This window comes from Aulostomus chinensis, chromosome 18, assembly GCF_037954235.1.
Source record: "Aulostomus chinensis isolate RoL2024-O1b breed Wild chromosome 18, RoL_Achi_v1.0, whole genome shotgun sequence".
Classification (NCBI taxonomy): domain Eukaryota; kingdom Metazoa; phylum Chordata; class Actinopteri; order Syngnathiformes; family Aulostomidae; genus Aulostomus; species Aulostomus chinensis.
Genome location: NC_141337.1, coordinates 19,762,196 through 19,780,388, shown reverse-complemented (window position 1 = coordinate 19,780,388; position 18,193 = coordinate 19,762,196). Strand labels below are relative to the sequence as shown.

Sequence of the window (18,193 nt, the reverse complement as noted above, 5' to 3'; positions counted from 1 at the left end):
TTTTAATCAGCACAGTTGAGAGAGTAATGTGTGAAAGTTTGGAAATGATAGCATTAATGCCCTAGGAGGAGATAGATTTTGTTGGGGAGTAAAGAAAGTGCTCATTTTGACAGTTTTGTCCAATTTGTGGACATTCTGTTGTAGATAGGTGAGGGGTCAGAGTTAGGAATTGTTAGTCTTGATGAGACGAGTCCAACAGTGTTGGTCCCATGTTTGTGGGACATTCGTGGGAGGAGTTATAGCGCTTCAAATTATCAAAAATTATCTTTTAGTTGTGTGGCTCCCTAGGTGGCGCTATTAACTTTTTTTGTTGTTTTTCTTTTTGATTAGTGAGTGTTTAGCCAGACTGGACAAGTGTGCCAAATTTCAGTGAATGTCATGCATGTTCAGGGGGTGAAATTAGATGATGCTCATATTGCGCGCTCATTGACAGCAAGAACAGTCCAGGACCAGGTTTTGAATGGTGTGGATGTGAAAACCGGCTCCAGGCCGTCTGGCCCAGCTGCCTCATGGGTGTTGGAGGGGCTGGGACACTGTTTAGTGGGTTTTTGTAGTGTTTTTAGTGCTGCTAATGTGTTGATCTGCTGAGCCAATGTGATAGGATCTTCACCTGAAGAACCTTCAGGCTCAGGCCCTAATAATAATTTCAAATCATTTGTTGAAAACCCAACTATATTAGAAAAATTACACAGTAATCTTTGCCTTTAAGGGAAAAAAATCAAATTTCAAAGACATTTTAGTCAGTGCTTACCATAAAACAATTCAGATAAAGAATCTCATACCAAAAGACTTTTGTCCTTTGAAATACTTACAGAATAAAGTAAATAATAAAAAAAAAACCTCAATCTTTTAATTTAAATACCTAAAATTTTATTCATGTGATTAATTGTGAGCAGCCCGGTGGAGCAGTGTTCCTCACTGTGGCCCCCCAGCAAGAAGGTTGTGGGTGGAGCCCCAGCTGCAGCACGGGGTCTTTCTGTGTGAGTCTCCATGTTCTCCCTGTTCCTGCTGGGTTCTCTCTGGTACTCCAGCTTCCTCCACAGTCCAAAGACATCAAGAGGGGACCAGGTTAATCCAGACTCTAAATTGACCGTAGGCGTGGCTGGTAGAGCCAATGGTTGTCTGTCTCTATGTGTTGGCCCTGCCATGGACTGGTGACCTGTCCAGGGGGAAGGCTGCTGGGATAGGCTCCATCCCCACCACCCTTAACAGGAGAAGAGGGAGAAGATGGAGGGATGATGGAGGGATGATGGATGGATGGATGGATCAATGGATCTATGGAAGGATGGGTGAATGGATGGAGGGATGGATGGATGGTGGATGATGCATGGATGATTTATTGTTCTAATGTGACAAACAATATATTGGGAAGACAAAAAATACATTTTTAAATGAAATGACTCAACATGAATTCAATGGTACAAAAAGAAATGAATGCTCTGTTTGCGAGTCGTTTGTGCTGCATGGCTGGACAGCTGTCTCTCATTATGGACAGATTCGGAAAGCAAGTAAAAATGAGAGACAGTGGATATATTTACTTCATATTCAATAACTTTTTGGACTAAATTTGAATAAAATAAAACAATAATAATTAAAATTCCTTTTAACTTTAGAAGAATATTGGAGCAGGAATTATGATGTCCCATTTTTATCCCCATTGCCTCTCTTTCATTCCCTCATTTTCCTTCCTCCTTTCTTACTCTAACCCTTGACTCTACCTTGTTGATGTCAGAACCCTAACCCTCACATTTACCCCCTTTATAAAGATAACATTATCAAACAATATATGAATTAATAAACAAAAAATAGATGAATACAATTTGGTTTAATGATTATGAACTCATTTATTGACATTCAATTAAAACAAATGCATATATGCACAACAATAGAGGTCATTTTAGTTTAGGAGTTCGAAACAGTTAAATAAACAGGGTCATCATCTTTCATTCACAATTATAACTCAGCCTGTCCCACAGAATATAAATACAAGTGCATGTGTGGTCACATGATCATTTCTGTTCCAGCCATCAAACAGACATCAGCTCTCCCTGGGTCTGCAGCCAAAAGCCATGTCACAGTATCTCTGTGACGGCTTGTGTGCAGGGTGGAGCCAAAAGGCAGGGAGGTGAGTTGGCAGTGTTAACAAAGGGTTATTTGGGAAAAATGGTAACTGCAAAAACCACTGGGAGTAGCGGTGCTGGGGTCAGGCTGGGCTTCCTCACAAGAGGAAAACAACTCAAAAGATTGCTTGGGTGGCGGTGGCTGCAGGCCGGCTAACAGTGAGGACACAGGCGTACCTTGGTAACCAGGCTTTTCTGGAGTGGTGATGGCTGGACTGACCCCAGGTGTGCTCAGCTGTGCTCCTCTGGAAGAATTGGCCAGCCACGCCTCTGAGCCACCGCGTCCTCTGCTTCAGAGATGAGAAAAAAGGAAACACAACACAGCCGTAAACTCCATGAAAACACAAGACAATTTGACAAAAAAAACTCAGTCCACAACAGCCTCATACAGAAAGAGGAATATAAACAGTCTGAACACTGCGCATTGAGGCATTTCTTTTGATTTCAATTGGTAGGTTATATTTTCTTAGGCAGAGACTGGAGTCTACAGAGCCCTAAATCATATAACCCTAATATCTGCCTGAGTTTGGGAGCAGACAAATGACAGTGCTCCTTCCCCCTCACTTTGTGAGGGTGACTGCTTGGATGTCTTTTGTCATCCAGCTGTTATCAATAATCAGACTTCCCAATGACCCTTTGAAACAAAAGCTAGGACAACTCACTTAAATGCAGAATGATTCATTTTCAATGTGGATCTGAGATCAAGACAAACTGCTGTGTTGTCGCTGCAGAATTCCATGCTAACATGCAAGTTTGTTGATGAACCAGTTCCACTTGCACTGAAGGAATAGTTTGTTTATCTGGAGTGTGGGTCAAGGTAAAACCTGCTCAGAGACCTTGACATTTGATATCTCAGTTTATGTTCCACACATTTAGGCAGTTTCCATAGGCATTTTTTGACTGAAATATATGTGGTGCTGTCATCCAGCCCATCAAAACACCCTCCAAACCCCTGAGCTGAGCTGGGCTGAGCTCAGAAAAGTCTTTCAGCTGGTGCTGGGTCTTGCTACCTCCCCTCACATGTTCTTTTTGTGACCCCTGCTGGCTATTAGAAAGAATACAATTGTAAGTCATTCCAACTTTGGCTGTACTTGTCAATCTGAACGTGTTTGATTCCTGTGTAGTGCTGTTGTTCAGCTTGCCTGTCCCTCTCTTGTCTAGACTTAGATGGGTCCTACCCTCCCTATGGCTATGCAGACCTGCCTCTGGACACCCTGCCACTTGACCCTGACCTCCATGAACCCTATATGTCTGACATGACCTACGACCCAAGACAGGCCTACCCTGAACCTCTCTAACAGGTAAAATCAGACACGACACAGAGCTCTGATGTTGAAAACTGTTCTAAGTGATGTTTAAAGTGTAAGTGTGCACGTGTCAGTCATATGCTTCCTTCCATCGTTAGGGTCTCCCACTAAGTGTTGATGCTGCTCTTCTGATGAACTGTTGTCAACCAGTCATGTGACTTTAAATTAGAAATTAGGGATGAATTAGTTCTGTCTCTAAAGAGTGTTCTTTAGAGATCAGACGTGACCCCATTCCCCTTATTGAGTACTGCGGAGTGGCCTGAATGTCTCAGCTCTCTGAAAACACGTCTTGGAGTTGACCCTTGATTTTCTGAGCAAAAAATTAAATGGATCATACAATGTGTATGGCTGTGCTGGTATGCATCCTCACCTCCCAGTCTGTGCAGTCTCCCAGCAACAAGCACCCTCTGGACCTTGATGACTTTTATTTATCTTACACTTGAGGAATGGTTTATAAAGTCAAATTAGAAGTAAGAAAGAACGGGGGGCGCTAGAGTGCATATGACAGACTTGACGTGCCTAAGTGAGGCTCTGCTCCGATAAATCCGATAAAAGTTTTTCATAAAACACCACTTTCTGACCAAAGTCAGTAAGAGGGAGGTTTTGAAACTCACATGGAACATTTTCAAAGATGCCACCAAAGAAGCAAACGGTGAAGAAACTCTGGAACCTTTCGAGAGTGGCTTGCGAACTGAGCTAACAGCTAACCTCTCACTAGAAAGTGCAGCTATTCTCTCTGCCATAAGTGGGATAAGGAAGCAAATGGCCAACAAATTTGACTCACTGGAAGAGTCTCTGCAGGCCACTCAAGCTATGCTGGCAGAACACACGTCTCATCTCTCTGCAGTGGAGGTGATGGCCAGCGACCATGATAACAGGTTAGGCACACTTGAGCTACAGGCTAAGCGCCTGGGGGACGCTAACAAGGTTTTACAAGACAAAGCTGTGGACCTTGAGGCATGCTCCAGATGCCAAAACATCAAGATAATAGGTCTGCCTGAAAATGCTGAGTCAAACCACCCGGTTGACTTTGTGACCAACTTTATTGAAGATTTGTTGGGGAAAGAACATTTTACATAGAACACATAGAAGTTGAACATGCACACAGACTGGGTGGACAGCCTGCTAGCAGCGCTAAGCCATCCCGACCTCGTGTGCTAATAGCCAAGATACACAGCTACTGTGTTAAGGAGCTAATTATGAGGCTTGCAGCACAACAACCTCCCCTGTTGTACCAAGGTCAGCGCATCCATATCTTTCCGGACTTCCCAGCCGAGATAATGAGAAACCGTCAACTCTTTGAGGACTCCAGGAAAATATTTAAGTCTGCTGGACTTTGCACAAGATTTATTTACCCTGCTCGACTGAGAGTTATCCAGGGCAATGTCACTTCAATGTTTAACACCCCATAAGAGCCGAAGATGTTCGCAGACAGTCTTGCCACATGAAGATGCACCGGGAGAGACCGTGAGCAGTGGTCACCATGGACAAACTCTGTATCCAAAATGTAGCATGGCCACTCTCGTGGCAACAAACAGTTATTCACATAATAACTGATCAGGTAAAATCCTAAAATAATACGTGAATCCTGTTTACTTGACCAAATGTTTATGGAATCAATGGCATTCCTTTTTTCTGGCTGTTTATTTCTCAATAACTGCCTTACGCATTTAAATTCACTTAAATTGTTTCAGCGTGAGTGTTCCACTTTCTCAACTTCATATCGGAGGGGAAGCATGTTGTTAGGTTGCTATTAGCGTTTTCACACTTAAGTGTCTGGCTAAGCCCGTTTGGCCCCCTCAACACTATGTTTAACCAGGGTTTCTTCCCACTTTGTTTGGGAAAGTGGGATTGGAGAGCGGGTGGGGTTCTGTACATGTTTGGTACTGTGTGTTTTTGTTTTTTTGTGTTTCTGTCTAAGGCTTTCAATATGTCCTCTACTCAAGTAATAACTGTCACAATATGGCATGCTATCAATGACTAGTAATAGGAGTAGGCGGGTTACTATGGTTAATTGGAATGTAAAGGGATTGGGACACCCTATCAAACGAGCTCAGGTTTTCACTCATTTGAAATCTCTATCTTCTGACTTAGTATTTTTACAGGAAACCCATATCAGACCATCTGAGCAGTCTCACTTAAGATGCAACTGGGCAGGACATATTTTTAGGGCCTGAGCCTGAAGGTACTTCAGACCCTATTATGATTGCTCGTTCAATCCACATTTTCCAGCAAGGCTTGAACGGTAGCGATTATAATTAAAAAGAATATACCCTTTCAACATATAAAAACTATCAGTGATGATTGTTGTGCGCTGAAGAGCGAATTGGTCAAAAATAATGATATTCAATAATGATGATATAATTATCGATTATTAAATAAATTACTAATTAATATTCAATTTTAATTATTCAGGGCACCACCCTGATGAGTTCAGGGAAACTAAACTATGACCAAACTTGTAACAGTTACCAGTCTCTAACAGAGTTGATCCACTAACAGTCAATATTCTGTGACATTAACTACCAAGGGACAGCTCTGATGTTGGAGGAGGAGATCAGAGCACTGGCTGTTGCTTCGACACGTGACCACAAGTTTGTACACAAAGACACTACGACTTCTCTCTGATAATAAAATGTATTTATTAACACAGTGCATCAATCAATCAGCAACACGTTGGTATAACGGTTTTCTAACCAAAATACACAAGTGATAATATGTGTGTGTGTGTGTGTGTGTGTGTGTGAGCATGTGAGTGAGGGAGTATGTGTCTGTATATGGAAGAGAGAGTGAGGAGGGGAGGGGGAGTCTGGTTGCCTAGCAACCAGTTCGCATTGCAGTGGGGCTAGCAGCTAGGCTAGTTAGCTGAGGCTAGCTAGCCGCTAGTTAGCACCGTGGAGGTATAAAACGTGGAGTGTTAATAACTAAGCTGAGCGCTTAGTGGAAGAGAGAGAGAGAGAGAGAGAGGAAAGGACAGAGGTAAACCCAAAAATGTGTGTTAACACACTTGTGCAGTATTAATAACAGGTAACACCTTCTTGAGATGTCACAGTTATTAATAACTAACATCAATAAATAACGTACAATGCTATGTAATATCTGCTAATTACAGGACTTCCGTCACATAAACAGAACATTCATAGACATCATACAACACACTAAGCTATTTCTCGGCCCAGAAAATGCCTAGTTAAAGGAATCCTTACTTGACCCGGTGGAGCGGTAAGGGATTCGATCTCCGTGATCCAGAGCAGGTCGGCTCGGTTCAGAGGGCAGCAGAGCAGCGGTGGGGCAGCCTGCAGGGTCTGCTGGAGTTACTGGTGGAAAGGTGAAGAAGCTGGAACAAGCTTTCTTTCACCAGGGACCAGTTCAAGCAGATTGCGTGGCTCGAGGTCCGAAGAGGAGAGTCGAAGAGGAGAGCCGAAGCGTACCAAAGGGCTTGAAAAGTACCAAAGAGAATGAATCTTCTCCGCACTGAAATTTATATGTGGACCGGCAGATGATGTCACTTCCCGTGGGATGGTACTGGCTCTCAGCCAATAGCATTTTGACAGGCAAACTTCCGGTCAAGCAGAGGCACTGGTTCTTGGAGGGGGGTCAATGGCCAAATTGAGGCCCATTTTACGATCCTTTGTTCAAGAACATGTGGTCACTCAAATTCAGGCTTTGAAAAGGGGTGTTAGGCCTCACAGGCCGAAAGCCTTTCTTCAGCTGGACTAATTGTCACATCTCTGAATTAATCTCTTGATCTGGTTGACTTGGCACAACATGATAATGGCAGATTTCTAATTGTAACTGGACACTTGTATTCTACTCATGTCACTTTGTTTTATATCTATGGCCCAAATGTCAATGATGCAGGATTCTTCCAAAAGATATGTGACCAACTGCCTGATCTCTAAAATACAAACTTGATTATCGCTGGACACTTTGATGTGATCTTGGACTGGCATCCGGACAGATCTTCCAGAGAACAATCAAGCCCTTCAAATGCTTTGTTGAACAGCCTCATCTCCTCAACTAGCATTGTAGACATTTGGTGTTTGCAACACCCAAAGAGTATTCTTTCTTTTCCCAATTGCATTACTCATACTCACGAATTGATTTTTTTCTGCTAGACCCTAAGCTTCTACCAAATGTGCTGGACTCCAAATGTCATCACATTGTCATCTCAGATCATGCTCCAGTTCGTGTTAACCTAGACTTGAACCAACAAAAAGAGCAAACGACATGGAGGCTACGTCCTTATTTAATTAATGCTGCAGAGTTCATAAAATACCTCTCAGGTAAATTTGAGGAATTCTTGGACACAAGTGATACCTCTGATACTTCAGACTCAAACTTGTGGGAAACATTTAAAGTAGTCATGAGAGGTTATATTATTTCTCATGAGGCATCATTAAAAAGATGAAGAAACTCAAGATTGGTTGAAATTGATGGCAAATTATCTGAACTGGAGACGCAATATAAACAAAAGAATAATGATCAAACATGACAAGAAATCATTCATCTTCAATATGAGTACAATACAATCTTATCAGAACAAGTCAGTGATCAACTGTCACGTCTGCAGACACGGTATTTTGAACTAGGAGACAAGCCGCACACGATGCTAGCCTGTCAACTTAGGGGACAGCAAAATAGCAGGGCTATACTTAGAATTCGATCCGGTACCGGAGATATGCTCACCCACCCAAAATCAATTAACAAGCATTTCATGGAGTTTTATCAAGAATTATACAAGTCAAAAGCAAAGGGTGATATGGATTCCTGGCTTGAAAATGTTCCCCTTCCTAAACGAGATGATGCCTCTAGGGAGGCTTTAAGTGCAACAGTAACTATAAACAAAGTGACCGATTCCATCAAATCCTGTATTAACAGAAAGTCCCCCGGGCACTTTTGGACCAGAGTTATATCAACAAAATTTCGTGGCAGATGTCTCCACTCCTGCTCAGGGTGCTGTCCCACTCCGTTGAGATAGAAAAACTACCACCAACAATGTATAGCGCTGACATTGCTCCCATACTTAAACTGGATAGAGACGACACAAACCCTGCCTCTTACCGTCCGATTTCTATGCTCAATATGGATTTTAAAATGAATGTTAATAAACAGACCAAACCAGTATATAGAATCCCTTATTCATAGAGACCGGACAGGGTTTACTACAAACAGATATTCCTTCTTCACAACAAGATGACTAATAAACATTATGTGTTACAAATTTGCTCAGAGTTCAAAACAGGCTACTTTATGTTTAGATGCCGAAAAAGCATTTGACCATGTGGAATGGCGGGACCTGATTAGAGTGATGGAGTCGTTTGGTCTGGGAGACACTTTTGTCTCTTGGATACAGATGGCCTACCCTAATCCAGCTGCTTCTGTTGTTACTAATCGAAGCAGATCACATCCCTTTTGGCTTGAGGGGTCACCTGTCAGGGGTGTACCCTCACCATTACTTTTTGCACTCGCCATTGAGCCTCTGGCAATTACAATAAGAGAAAATAAGCTCATTAAACCAACTGTTATTGATGGTATTAGTCACAAAATATCACTGTACGCAGATGACATTGCTATTGTTTTTGACTGAACAACCCGTCCCGTACTAAATAAGTTTAGTACAGTCTCAGGACACTCTATAAACTGGCAAAAAGTGATTTTCTGTCGCTCACAGCTCAGTTAGACCCCACATTTATGACCTCAACCCAGTTTAAAATTTCAAAAGACTGTGTTAAATACATAGGTGTTAAACTCACAAAAAAAACAAAGTACTTTTCAAATATAATTTCATGGAGAGATTGGACACCTTATTGAAAAATGGAGAGCACTGCCTCTGTCATGAATAGGCCGTATAAATACAATTGAAGAAATCTAGATTCCTTTAATTGTTTCAAAACATCCCAATTTTTATTCCGATGTCCTTTTTGAAAATGGTTGACTGTGATTTTACCATTTATCTGGGGATGTAAGGCACATAGACTCTCCAAACAGCATCTTCAACAGACAAAGGAACTCAGAGGCTTTGGCCTCCCACGTTTCCTACACTATGCTTGGCTGCGAATAGCAGAGCGATGGTATATTGGCTACTGGCTAATGACCCTGACCCACAGACTGAGATACCTCCCTGGTTAGCAATAGAACAAAGTTTCTCTTAAAAAACTCCCTCTCTTCTCTTATCATCACCAAGGCCAAGAGCCTCTTGCAAGGGAGAGCATGACACGATATCTAACTCTCAAAAAATCTGGATGCAGAACGTTTGTAACCTTCCAACGACATTGGCGCAGGCTCCTTCATGGCGTAACCATGCCTTTCTCACTTCTAACACAGATGCAGTTTTTAAGGAGTGGAATAGGAAAGGAATAAGATCCATCAAGGATCTCAACGATAACCAACGTTTATGTTCATTTGAGTTGTTACAAAGAAAATATGACCTGCCAAAATCAAGCAGAACCTGAATCTGTAGCTATGCTCCCTGAGGATTACTTTTGCTGACATATTTGATGTATTCTAGTGGACATTCAAATCTGACATGATGCCAAGCCTCTTTGTGTGTAACCTGGGTTGGTTTGCAGTGATTTATGTCAAGTCTTTATTTTTTCATTTTTTTTTCGTTTATTTCTTTTTTGCTTATTTATTTAAGTTAATTATTTTATTATTATTATTTGCATTCAAAGAGTATCTATCCTGATGTGTATATATATATATATATTTATTGTTTATATTATTTATATAATTTATATTATTTTTCAACTCTTTATTTTATTTTATTTGTTTGTTGTTGTTCTATTATTATTATTATTATTATTATTATTATTATTATTATTATTATTATTATTATTTGTTTGTTCATGTTTTTCTTGTTGTCCTTGCCATGTCTACTGTGTGTGGATGGGTATGTTAACTGTTCGTTGCTTTGAAAATTGAGAATAAAACAAGCAGCGTTGTGAGGGCCTGAGCCCCTGGCCTGAATCCAAGGATGTCTTGGTCCAGTGTGTAGGCCTTGTAGTTAAGGAGTTAGAAGCCTGAGTCTGATCAGAGAGTGAGAGCAGAGCTGAGAGCTGGCCCTTTAAGAACCCCTCCCCCACTGCTCTGTCTTTGATCTGTGCTAGAGTGGAGAGCAGAGCTGAGAGCTGGCCCTTTGAGAACCCCTCCCCCACTGCTCTGTCTTTGATCTGTGCTGGAGTGGAGAACAGAGCTGAGAGCTGGCCCTTTAAGAACCCCTCCCCCACTGCTCTGTCTTTGATCTGTGCTAGAGTGAGAGCAGAGCTGAGAGCTGACCCTTTAAGAACCCCTCCCCCACTGCTCTGTCTTTGATCTGTGCTAGAGTGGAGAGCAGAGCTGAGAGCTGGCCCTTTAAGAACCCCTCCCCCACTGCTCTGTCTTTGATCTGTGCTAGAGTGAGAGCAGAGCTGAGAGCTGGCCATTTAAGAACCCCTCCCCCACTGCTCTGTCTTTGATCTGTGCTAGAGTGGAGATCAGAGCTGAGAGCTGGCCCTTTAAGAACCCCTCCCCCACTGCTCTGTCTTTGATCTGTGCTAGAGTGGAGAGAGAGGAGGAGCACCAGAATTGGAGTGGGGAAAAGCTGAATAAGTCGGCATACGTTGGTCAAGAGTGACTCATAATACCATATTTTTGTAGGGGTTTTTGTCAGGAATGCAGTGGTGTGTTTGTTAAAGCTGTGGGATGGATGGTGTAGACGTGAGAAGCGTTTGTTTGACAGTATGTACCCTGAGAGGACACCCTCTCCCCATAGGCTTCCATTGCAAGGTGAAACGTGTCTCCCCCACTTTGACGGCGTGTAAAATCCAAACCCAGAAATTCATATAAAAACTTTTAATAACTTGTAATCAGCACAGATGGGAGAGTAATGTGTGAAAGTTTGGAAGAGATAGCATTAATGCCCTAGGACAGGGGTGTTAAACTGATCCAGTAAAGGGCCTGTGTGGCTGCAGGTTTTCAATCCAACCAAGCAAAAGCAACACCTGATCCAACAAATGAGCTGTGTGGACACAGCTTGATTGATTTAAGTTGAATCAGGTGTTGCTTTTGGTTGGTTGGAATGAAAACCTGCAGCCACATCGGCCCTTTACTGGATCAGTTTGACACCAGTGCCCTAGGTAGGAGGAGATCGATTTTGTTGGGGGAGTAAAAAAAGTCCTCATTTTGACAGTTTAGTCCAAATTGTGGACATTCTGTTGTAGATAGGTGAGGGGTCAGAGTGTAGGAATTGTTGGTCTTGATGAGACGAGTCCAACGGTGTTGGTCCCATGTTTGTGGGACATTTGTGGGAGGAGTTATAGCGCTCCAAATTATCTAAAATTATCTTTTAGTTGTGTGGCTCCCTAGGTGGCGCTATTGACTTTTGTGGTGTTTTTCTTTTTGATTAGTGAATGTTTAGCCAGACTAGACAAGTGTGCCAAATTTCAGTGAATTTCATGCATGTTCAGGGGGTGAAATTAGATGATGCTCAAATTGGGCGCTCATTGACAGCATTGATATCACCCCAAACTAGTCCTACATGGGTAGATGTGTCATGACCCCCATCTGTTAAGTATTTTTTTGTTTCCCTCACGTTTCATGTCTTGTCTTCCTGTTTGTGATCTCACCTCTGTTTGTGGCTGCGTCCCAATTGCCAAGTACCAACCTACGTCCTCCTGCTACAACCTAAACACGGCGGCACCTTTCAGACACCCTAGAAGATTGGTGGTGAAGCACGACCTCTGCTGGCAGAGCACAGATACCGCAACTAGGTAGACAGCACCAACGAAAGCCCCACCCGCAGGCCTGACTGTCGTACTGCACTCTGAACGCAGCTTTCACTCATTCTCTATTATTAAGCACATTAACTCACCTGTGAAGGTGTGTTCAAACACGTTAGACTATATATGACTATAAATGTTGATGCTGCATCAGAATGGGAGACTGTTGGTGGCGCAAAGTTGGCTTGCGCGTCCACAAGTTTTTAGGGGACGAAGAAGAAGTCCGCGGTGCATTGTGGGCCATAGGTTGCTCTGTAGGATGCACCTGAACCGACCTACAATGTGGGCGTGTTTAGGCTGGAATTTAGGTCGCGAAGTAGGTCGCTACTTGCGCTAGTTGTAATTTCGGACAGCCTACGACCTGCTCTGAGACCTAAGATCTGACCTACCTGGCAATTCGGACGTAGCGTCTGTTCCAGGTTCCTGTCTGCCCTGCCTCCTCTCTGTCTGTGTGCACCTGACTCCTGATTGTGTTTCTGGCACCTGTGTCTAATCACTCCCCATTAGCACTGCTTATACTCCCCTTTGTGTCTTGTCTCGTCACCAGTTTGTTGATGTTCCTGACTCATGTTCCAGCACTTTCTTTCAGAAACACAGTCATAGCCTTGTTAAGAGCTGAACCTGTACCGACCTCTGCCTGGAAATACAGCCTGCCTGTCTGATCCCACCGCTCTTAGATGTGCATTTGAGTCCTGCCTTTCTGTGTCCACGTTCATGACAAAATGTGTCCATGTGTGTTCTTTCTGTTGTTGTTCTTATGCAACAGGGGTCTTGCAAAAAATTGAGCTGAGTTAGCAATCAATCAATGGCATGCTGACGAGAGAGCTGCATTGGGAATTGGTCCCGCTAGGTCCTGTGGGACTCAATGCAAATCTTGTGGGAGTGGGTGTGTCAAACTTTGCTGTGGGAGTGGTGGGTGTTTCTTATTCTCAGGTCTCTTTTAGAAAAAGAAACCTTAACCTCAACCACAGCATGATCATATAAGATTAAAAGATATATAACATTTTCTAGAAAATAGAAAATGCCTTTATTTCATTAAAACTAAATGAAATCAACGAACATGAGCGCTACTCTTGACCAGTGCGTCGAATGACAGATGAATGAACAACTCCACAGGTCTCTTTATTAACGGCCTACACAGTAAAATAACGTGTTTTCCCCTGCAGGACTGAAGAAGACACAAAATCAGTGGAGCTCTACTATTGTGCGGGAATATTTTGTCAGAATATTTGCAGCTGCGGGTGGGAGTGGACATTTACATGGTGGGAGCAGGCGGGAATGGTCAGAAATCCAGCGGGAGCAGGATCAAGACAACAGTCCTGTACAGGGCTCTAATGCTGACCACTCACATGTAGATGTCAGAATAGCAGCATGACCTTGACCAGCTTTTAGCCTTCTGGTCAGACATTGTGTGTTCTCAGCCTTCCAGTAGCCAGTGGTTGTCCTTGTGGAACTACAAACTTAGGTCCAGTCCAGTTTGTACAAACACTTGATAGTCACACACCAAAGCGTTTTTCTCAAGGATATTTGCTGTTTTGTTTGTTACAGGAGCATAAAACAGATCATGTGTGAAGCAAATGGAAGAGACCACACGAAGACAGGACTGGAGGGAAAAAGACGGACGCTGAGGATCGCAAGAATCAGCCCTTTTCAAGCGGAGGCAGAAGATCCGTTTGTCAGTCAAAAACTATCAGAAGAGGTTGTTTGTAGTGGTTTATTGTTGCTGTAAATAAAAAAATGTAACTTTGTTATAATGTTCTAGCCTGGGGTGAGGGAGAACGAGAATGTGTGTGTGTGTGTGTGTGTGTGTGTGTGTGTGTGTGTGTGTGTGTGTTGGGGAGGGGTTTCTGAACTTGTCAGGCATCGTTACACGGGTAACTTTTTGAAGCAAACAATTGGATGAGAATGCCTTTGATTGACAGTTTGGGACACATGGGACGGAGAAGCATGTTGAAGAAGCACAGCTGGTGCCAGACATTTCCTTTACAAAGGTTCCACCAGTGAGACAGAAACCCCATCAGACGTTGTTTTTCTGGACATCAGAATCAAGTGTGGAATAATACTGGCTAGAATTTTCAACAAATAGACATTGCCAGTATTCATCATATGAATTATTGAACACAACCCCGTCTTTGACCAAACTAGAACCCCCCCCCCCCCCCCAGCACCAGTGCAACCAAATGCTACCCGTGTATCCAGGCCTCAAGGCGCGAGCCTCTAGATGTCTCCTCCATGTATTTGAACAGTGCACATCTCCCAGGGTGTCCATGTGTGGTCGTTGCATGACAGTGTATTGTGTCCTTCACCTTTACGTACCAAGAGAGGGAACATGGGGTTTACAAGCCAGTTTGCATTGTGTGGGACAACTACAGTGTGTAACTGGACGACCGATGTCCCAGCCTCCTTCTCCTCAGATGGATGTTCCGGTCTACAGGGAATGGACTCCAAATGCTATGAGGCCTCATCCCATTGGAACTGGACCACAGCTTTGTAATCAGCATGAATTCACCTTCATCAAGTACTCAGATAGTACTTGACACAACAGTAAAAGACTTTCTACTATGGTGCCAACAATAGTATTCCATCAGTTGTAGATAAACTTTGTGTCTTTAGAGGAGTGTGTGTGTGTGTGTGTGTGTGGGGGGGGGGGGGGGGGGTCCCCAAAATCACATCATTGTACATCTGCATGGAGGTTCAGCTGCCAGTGGATGATGGGACCCCATGGCTAGTGGGTTTGGTGGGCCTCACCTGAGCATGGGCCTTTACGGTAGGGTGGTGTTGGGTCCACATGGGCAGACCATTATCATGAGTCTTGAATGGGTTCCTAGTGGGTCAGTCAACCCATCTGGGTGAATCTTTGGGGTCCTTCATGGAATCTGAGGTCAATGCCATCTCATGAATAACACAACAATATTAAGGACATTTTGTGTGTCATGTTGGTTTTTAGTTTTCTGCGTGTCATTGAATACCTTGCTGACTTCCATTGTGACGAGATGGTGGGTTTACTTAGTTGGGCAGTTCTTCCAACATGGCAGCAAAGTAACAAATGATTCTGATGTGAGCTTCATTGTTTCAGTCTCACGAACCACCCAAGTTGCACTGGTTTGGCTTTTGGATGGGAGAGAAAACAGCAAACAGGGCTTTGGCTTTTTTCTAGTGTGCCTGTCTTTGTCTGAGGTCAAGGAATCAAGGGTTGATCCAGTGGGGGCGGAGCCTGACTGAACAACTCAGGTTCCCCCTGAAAACTGCATGGAAAAAAACTGATTCCTTTTCTTTTCAGCAGACTATGCAATATTTTAAGATTGCGCTGACAGGTCTGGTTAAAGTCTGGTTACATTTATGCACAAAAAAAACATAAGGGTGAGGAAAATATGTGTTAGGTTCAAATAAAAAGTAATTATGAATTACAGCTGAAGATGCAGCAACATCTCACTGAAAGAAGACCAGACCTCCGACTTCTTTTCTTAGTGAGGTTCCAGCAGTAATGAACGCTGGGTCTTAACAATAGAAGTCTATGGATTCTTTATTGTGATTGATGGGGCAAAATGACACCCAAAAACCAAATACTACATGGTGATAACGTGCAAAACGACAGAAGACACTGGCACTGCTCATATTCCTGGTGAGGTGGCTGACAGGTGGCTGGGGGGCCTGAACGGGTCAAGTTATCAGGCTGCTGTTCTCAGCTTCAAACGCCAACCTGCACTGTTAAGAAAGCACAACTAAAGTATCATATTTATCACAGTCATAGTGTTCCTCAGTCCGAGCTTCATTAAATCCTGTTATTTTCAATAAAGTTTTGGTATACCTTTTGCTTTTCATTTTTCCTTGTGTGAAAAAAATTCTAGTTTTCCAACCTTCTCCTTTAATGGAAGATCTTGTTTTGGTGTATTTTTGATTTGTTCCTTATCTCTCACTTGCTTGTCACATGTCTAATTTTTGAAGGCAAAACAAAACAAAATAATGAAAATAATCGAAACATTTTAATATCCTTTTAAATGTAACTGAGTTTTAACATTTAAAACATTATCATGTATAAATTCATTTTTACATAATTACACCCCCCCCCCCGCATGAAACTCATTCCATTTTGGAAATGATTTTGCAGCTCACTTGCACTACCAGGAGGCCGTGCCAACAGGTTGGGAATCACTGATCTACATCAAAATCATGCCCAAAGCATCAGTTCAGCCTCTGACAGGAAGCAAAGTGCAGAAATCTAAACTTATGTGTTCACAGCTTACAGGTGCTGGTCATATAATTAGAATATCATGAAAAAGTTGATTGATTTCAGTAATTCCATTCAAAAAGTGAAACTTGTTTCATGTGTACATTCATTCCACACAGACTGATCGTGTTTATTTCTTTTCATTTTGATGATTATAACTAACAACTAAAGGAAATCCCAAATTCAGCATCTCAGAACAATAGGATATTGTGAAAAGGTTCAATATTGGGCAGCAGGGTGGAGCAGTGGTCCTCACTGTGGCCCCCCAGCAAGAAGGTTGTGGGTGGAGCCCCGGCTGGAGCACGGGGTCTTTCTGGGTGAGTCTCCATGTTCTCCCTGTTCCTGCTGGGTTTTCTCTGGTACTCCAGCTTCCTCCACAGTCCAAAGACATCAAGAGGGGACCAGGTTAATCCAGACTCTAAATTGACCGTAGGCGTGGCAGGGAGAGCCAATGGTTGTCTGTCTCTATGTGTTGGCCCTGCCATGGACTGGTGACCCGTCCAGGGGGAAGGCTGCTGGGATAGGCTCCACCCCCACCACCCTGAACAGGAGAAGAGGTGGAAAATGGATGGAGGGTTCAAAATTGAAGACACCTGGTGCCACTAATCAGCTAATTAACTCCAAACGCCTGCAAAGGTCTTTAAAAGGTCTCTCAGTCTGGTTCTGTAGGCTATACAATCATGGGGAGGACTTGTCAAGACACATTGTGTCTTTGTGTTTGTCTGCCACAGTTATGTGCATTTGAGTCCTTCCAGTTATGGTGTTACACAGTATTGACTGTTTGTGGTCTCTGTGTGGTCAGTTGAGATCACATGACTCAGATCAACCAGGAAGAATGAAGCTGGAAGCTTAGTCTTCTCCATGCGGTTAGCTAGAGAGTTCCTCTCCTTTTTCTCTTCTCGTTTGTGCCTTGCAGACGCATTGCTTGTAAGTTCATTCATTCTTTTGTGTTTTTGAGGAGATGTGCATATAAATAATTTGAAATTCATATGTTTAAGTTAAAGCGACTACTTTGTGGCTATTTCATTTTCTAAGCCTGTTAAGGTTAAAAATATCAAGCAAAGCTTAATGTAACTTCCTGTCAAGATGTGCACACAAGCAATGTAGAATCATTCAGGCAGTGTATGTTAGTAACTAAGCGCTCTGTAAATTTGTGTTTGTTGCAGTTTTACATAAAGAAAGGAAAGAAGAGAAACTGTCTGGGACTTTTCTCTGAATCCTGTCTGTTAGTGATCTGTCCGTGGTGCATAGATGGTACGCGTATCAGGGACAGAATAGGACTGCTGACGTGACCGTTCTCCAAGACCACCATTGACACCTTGACCAAGGAGGGAAGACACAGAAGGTCATTGCTAAAGAGGCTGGCTGCTCTCTGAGCTCTGTGTCCAAGCACCTTAATAGAGAGGCAGAATTATTGAGTGCTGTACTTGCTGATTCTTTTCATGTTCATACTTTCAGTTGGCCAACATTTCTAAAAAACCCTTCTTTTGTATTGGTCTTAAGTAATAATCTAATGTTCTGTGATACTGAATTTGGGATTTTTCTTGGCTGTCAGTTCAAAATTAAAAGAAATAAAAACTTAATCTATCAGTCTGTGTTTAGTGAATGAATAGAATATACAAGTTTCATTTTTTGAATGGAATTGCTGAAATAAATCAACTTTTTCATGATATTCTAATTGTGACCAGCACCTGTACATTCTCTAGATCTACGACAGCTTCGATTGGTATTGATGGGGATCGTACAGTTGGGGTTTTTACACTGCTCAAAAACATAAAG

At 42.8% G+C, this 18,193-nt stretch overlaps 1 protein-coding gene across 2 annotated transcripts in view; it reads left to right on the top strand.

Annotated features, from left to right (window-relative positions):
* The window catches only part of LOC147245588 (junction plakoglobin a-like), a 92,431-nt gene extending 76,433 nt beyond the window's left edge, over positions 1-15,998 (top strand). For both annotated transcript variants that reach the window (XM_086186068.1, XM_086186069.1), the window contains exons 16-17: positions 3,282-3,421; positions 13,735-15,998. In XM_086186068.1, the coding sequence (XP_086042194.1) occupies positions 3,282-3,418 (137 nt within the window). In that variant the 3' untranslated portion in view covers positions 3,419-3,421; positions 13,735-15,998. The remainder of the gene's footprint in view (positions 1-3,281; positions 3,422-13,734) is intronic.
* Positions 15,999-18,193: the final 2,195 nt, after the last annotated feature.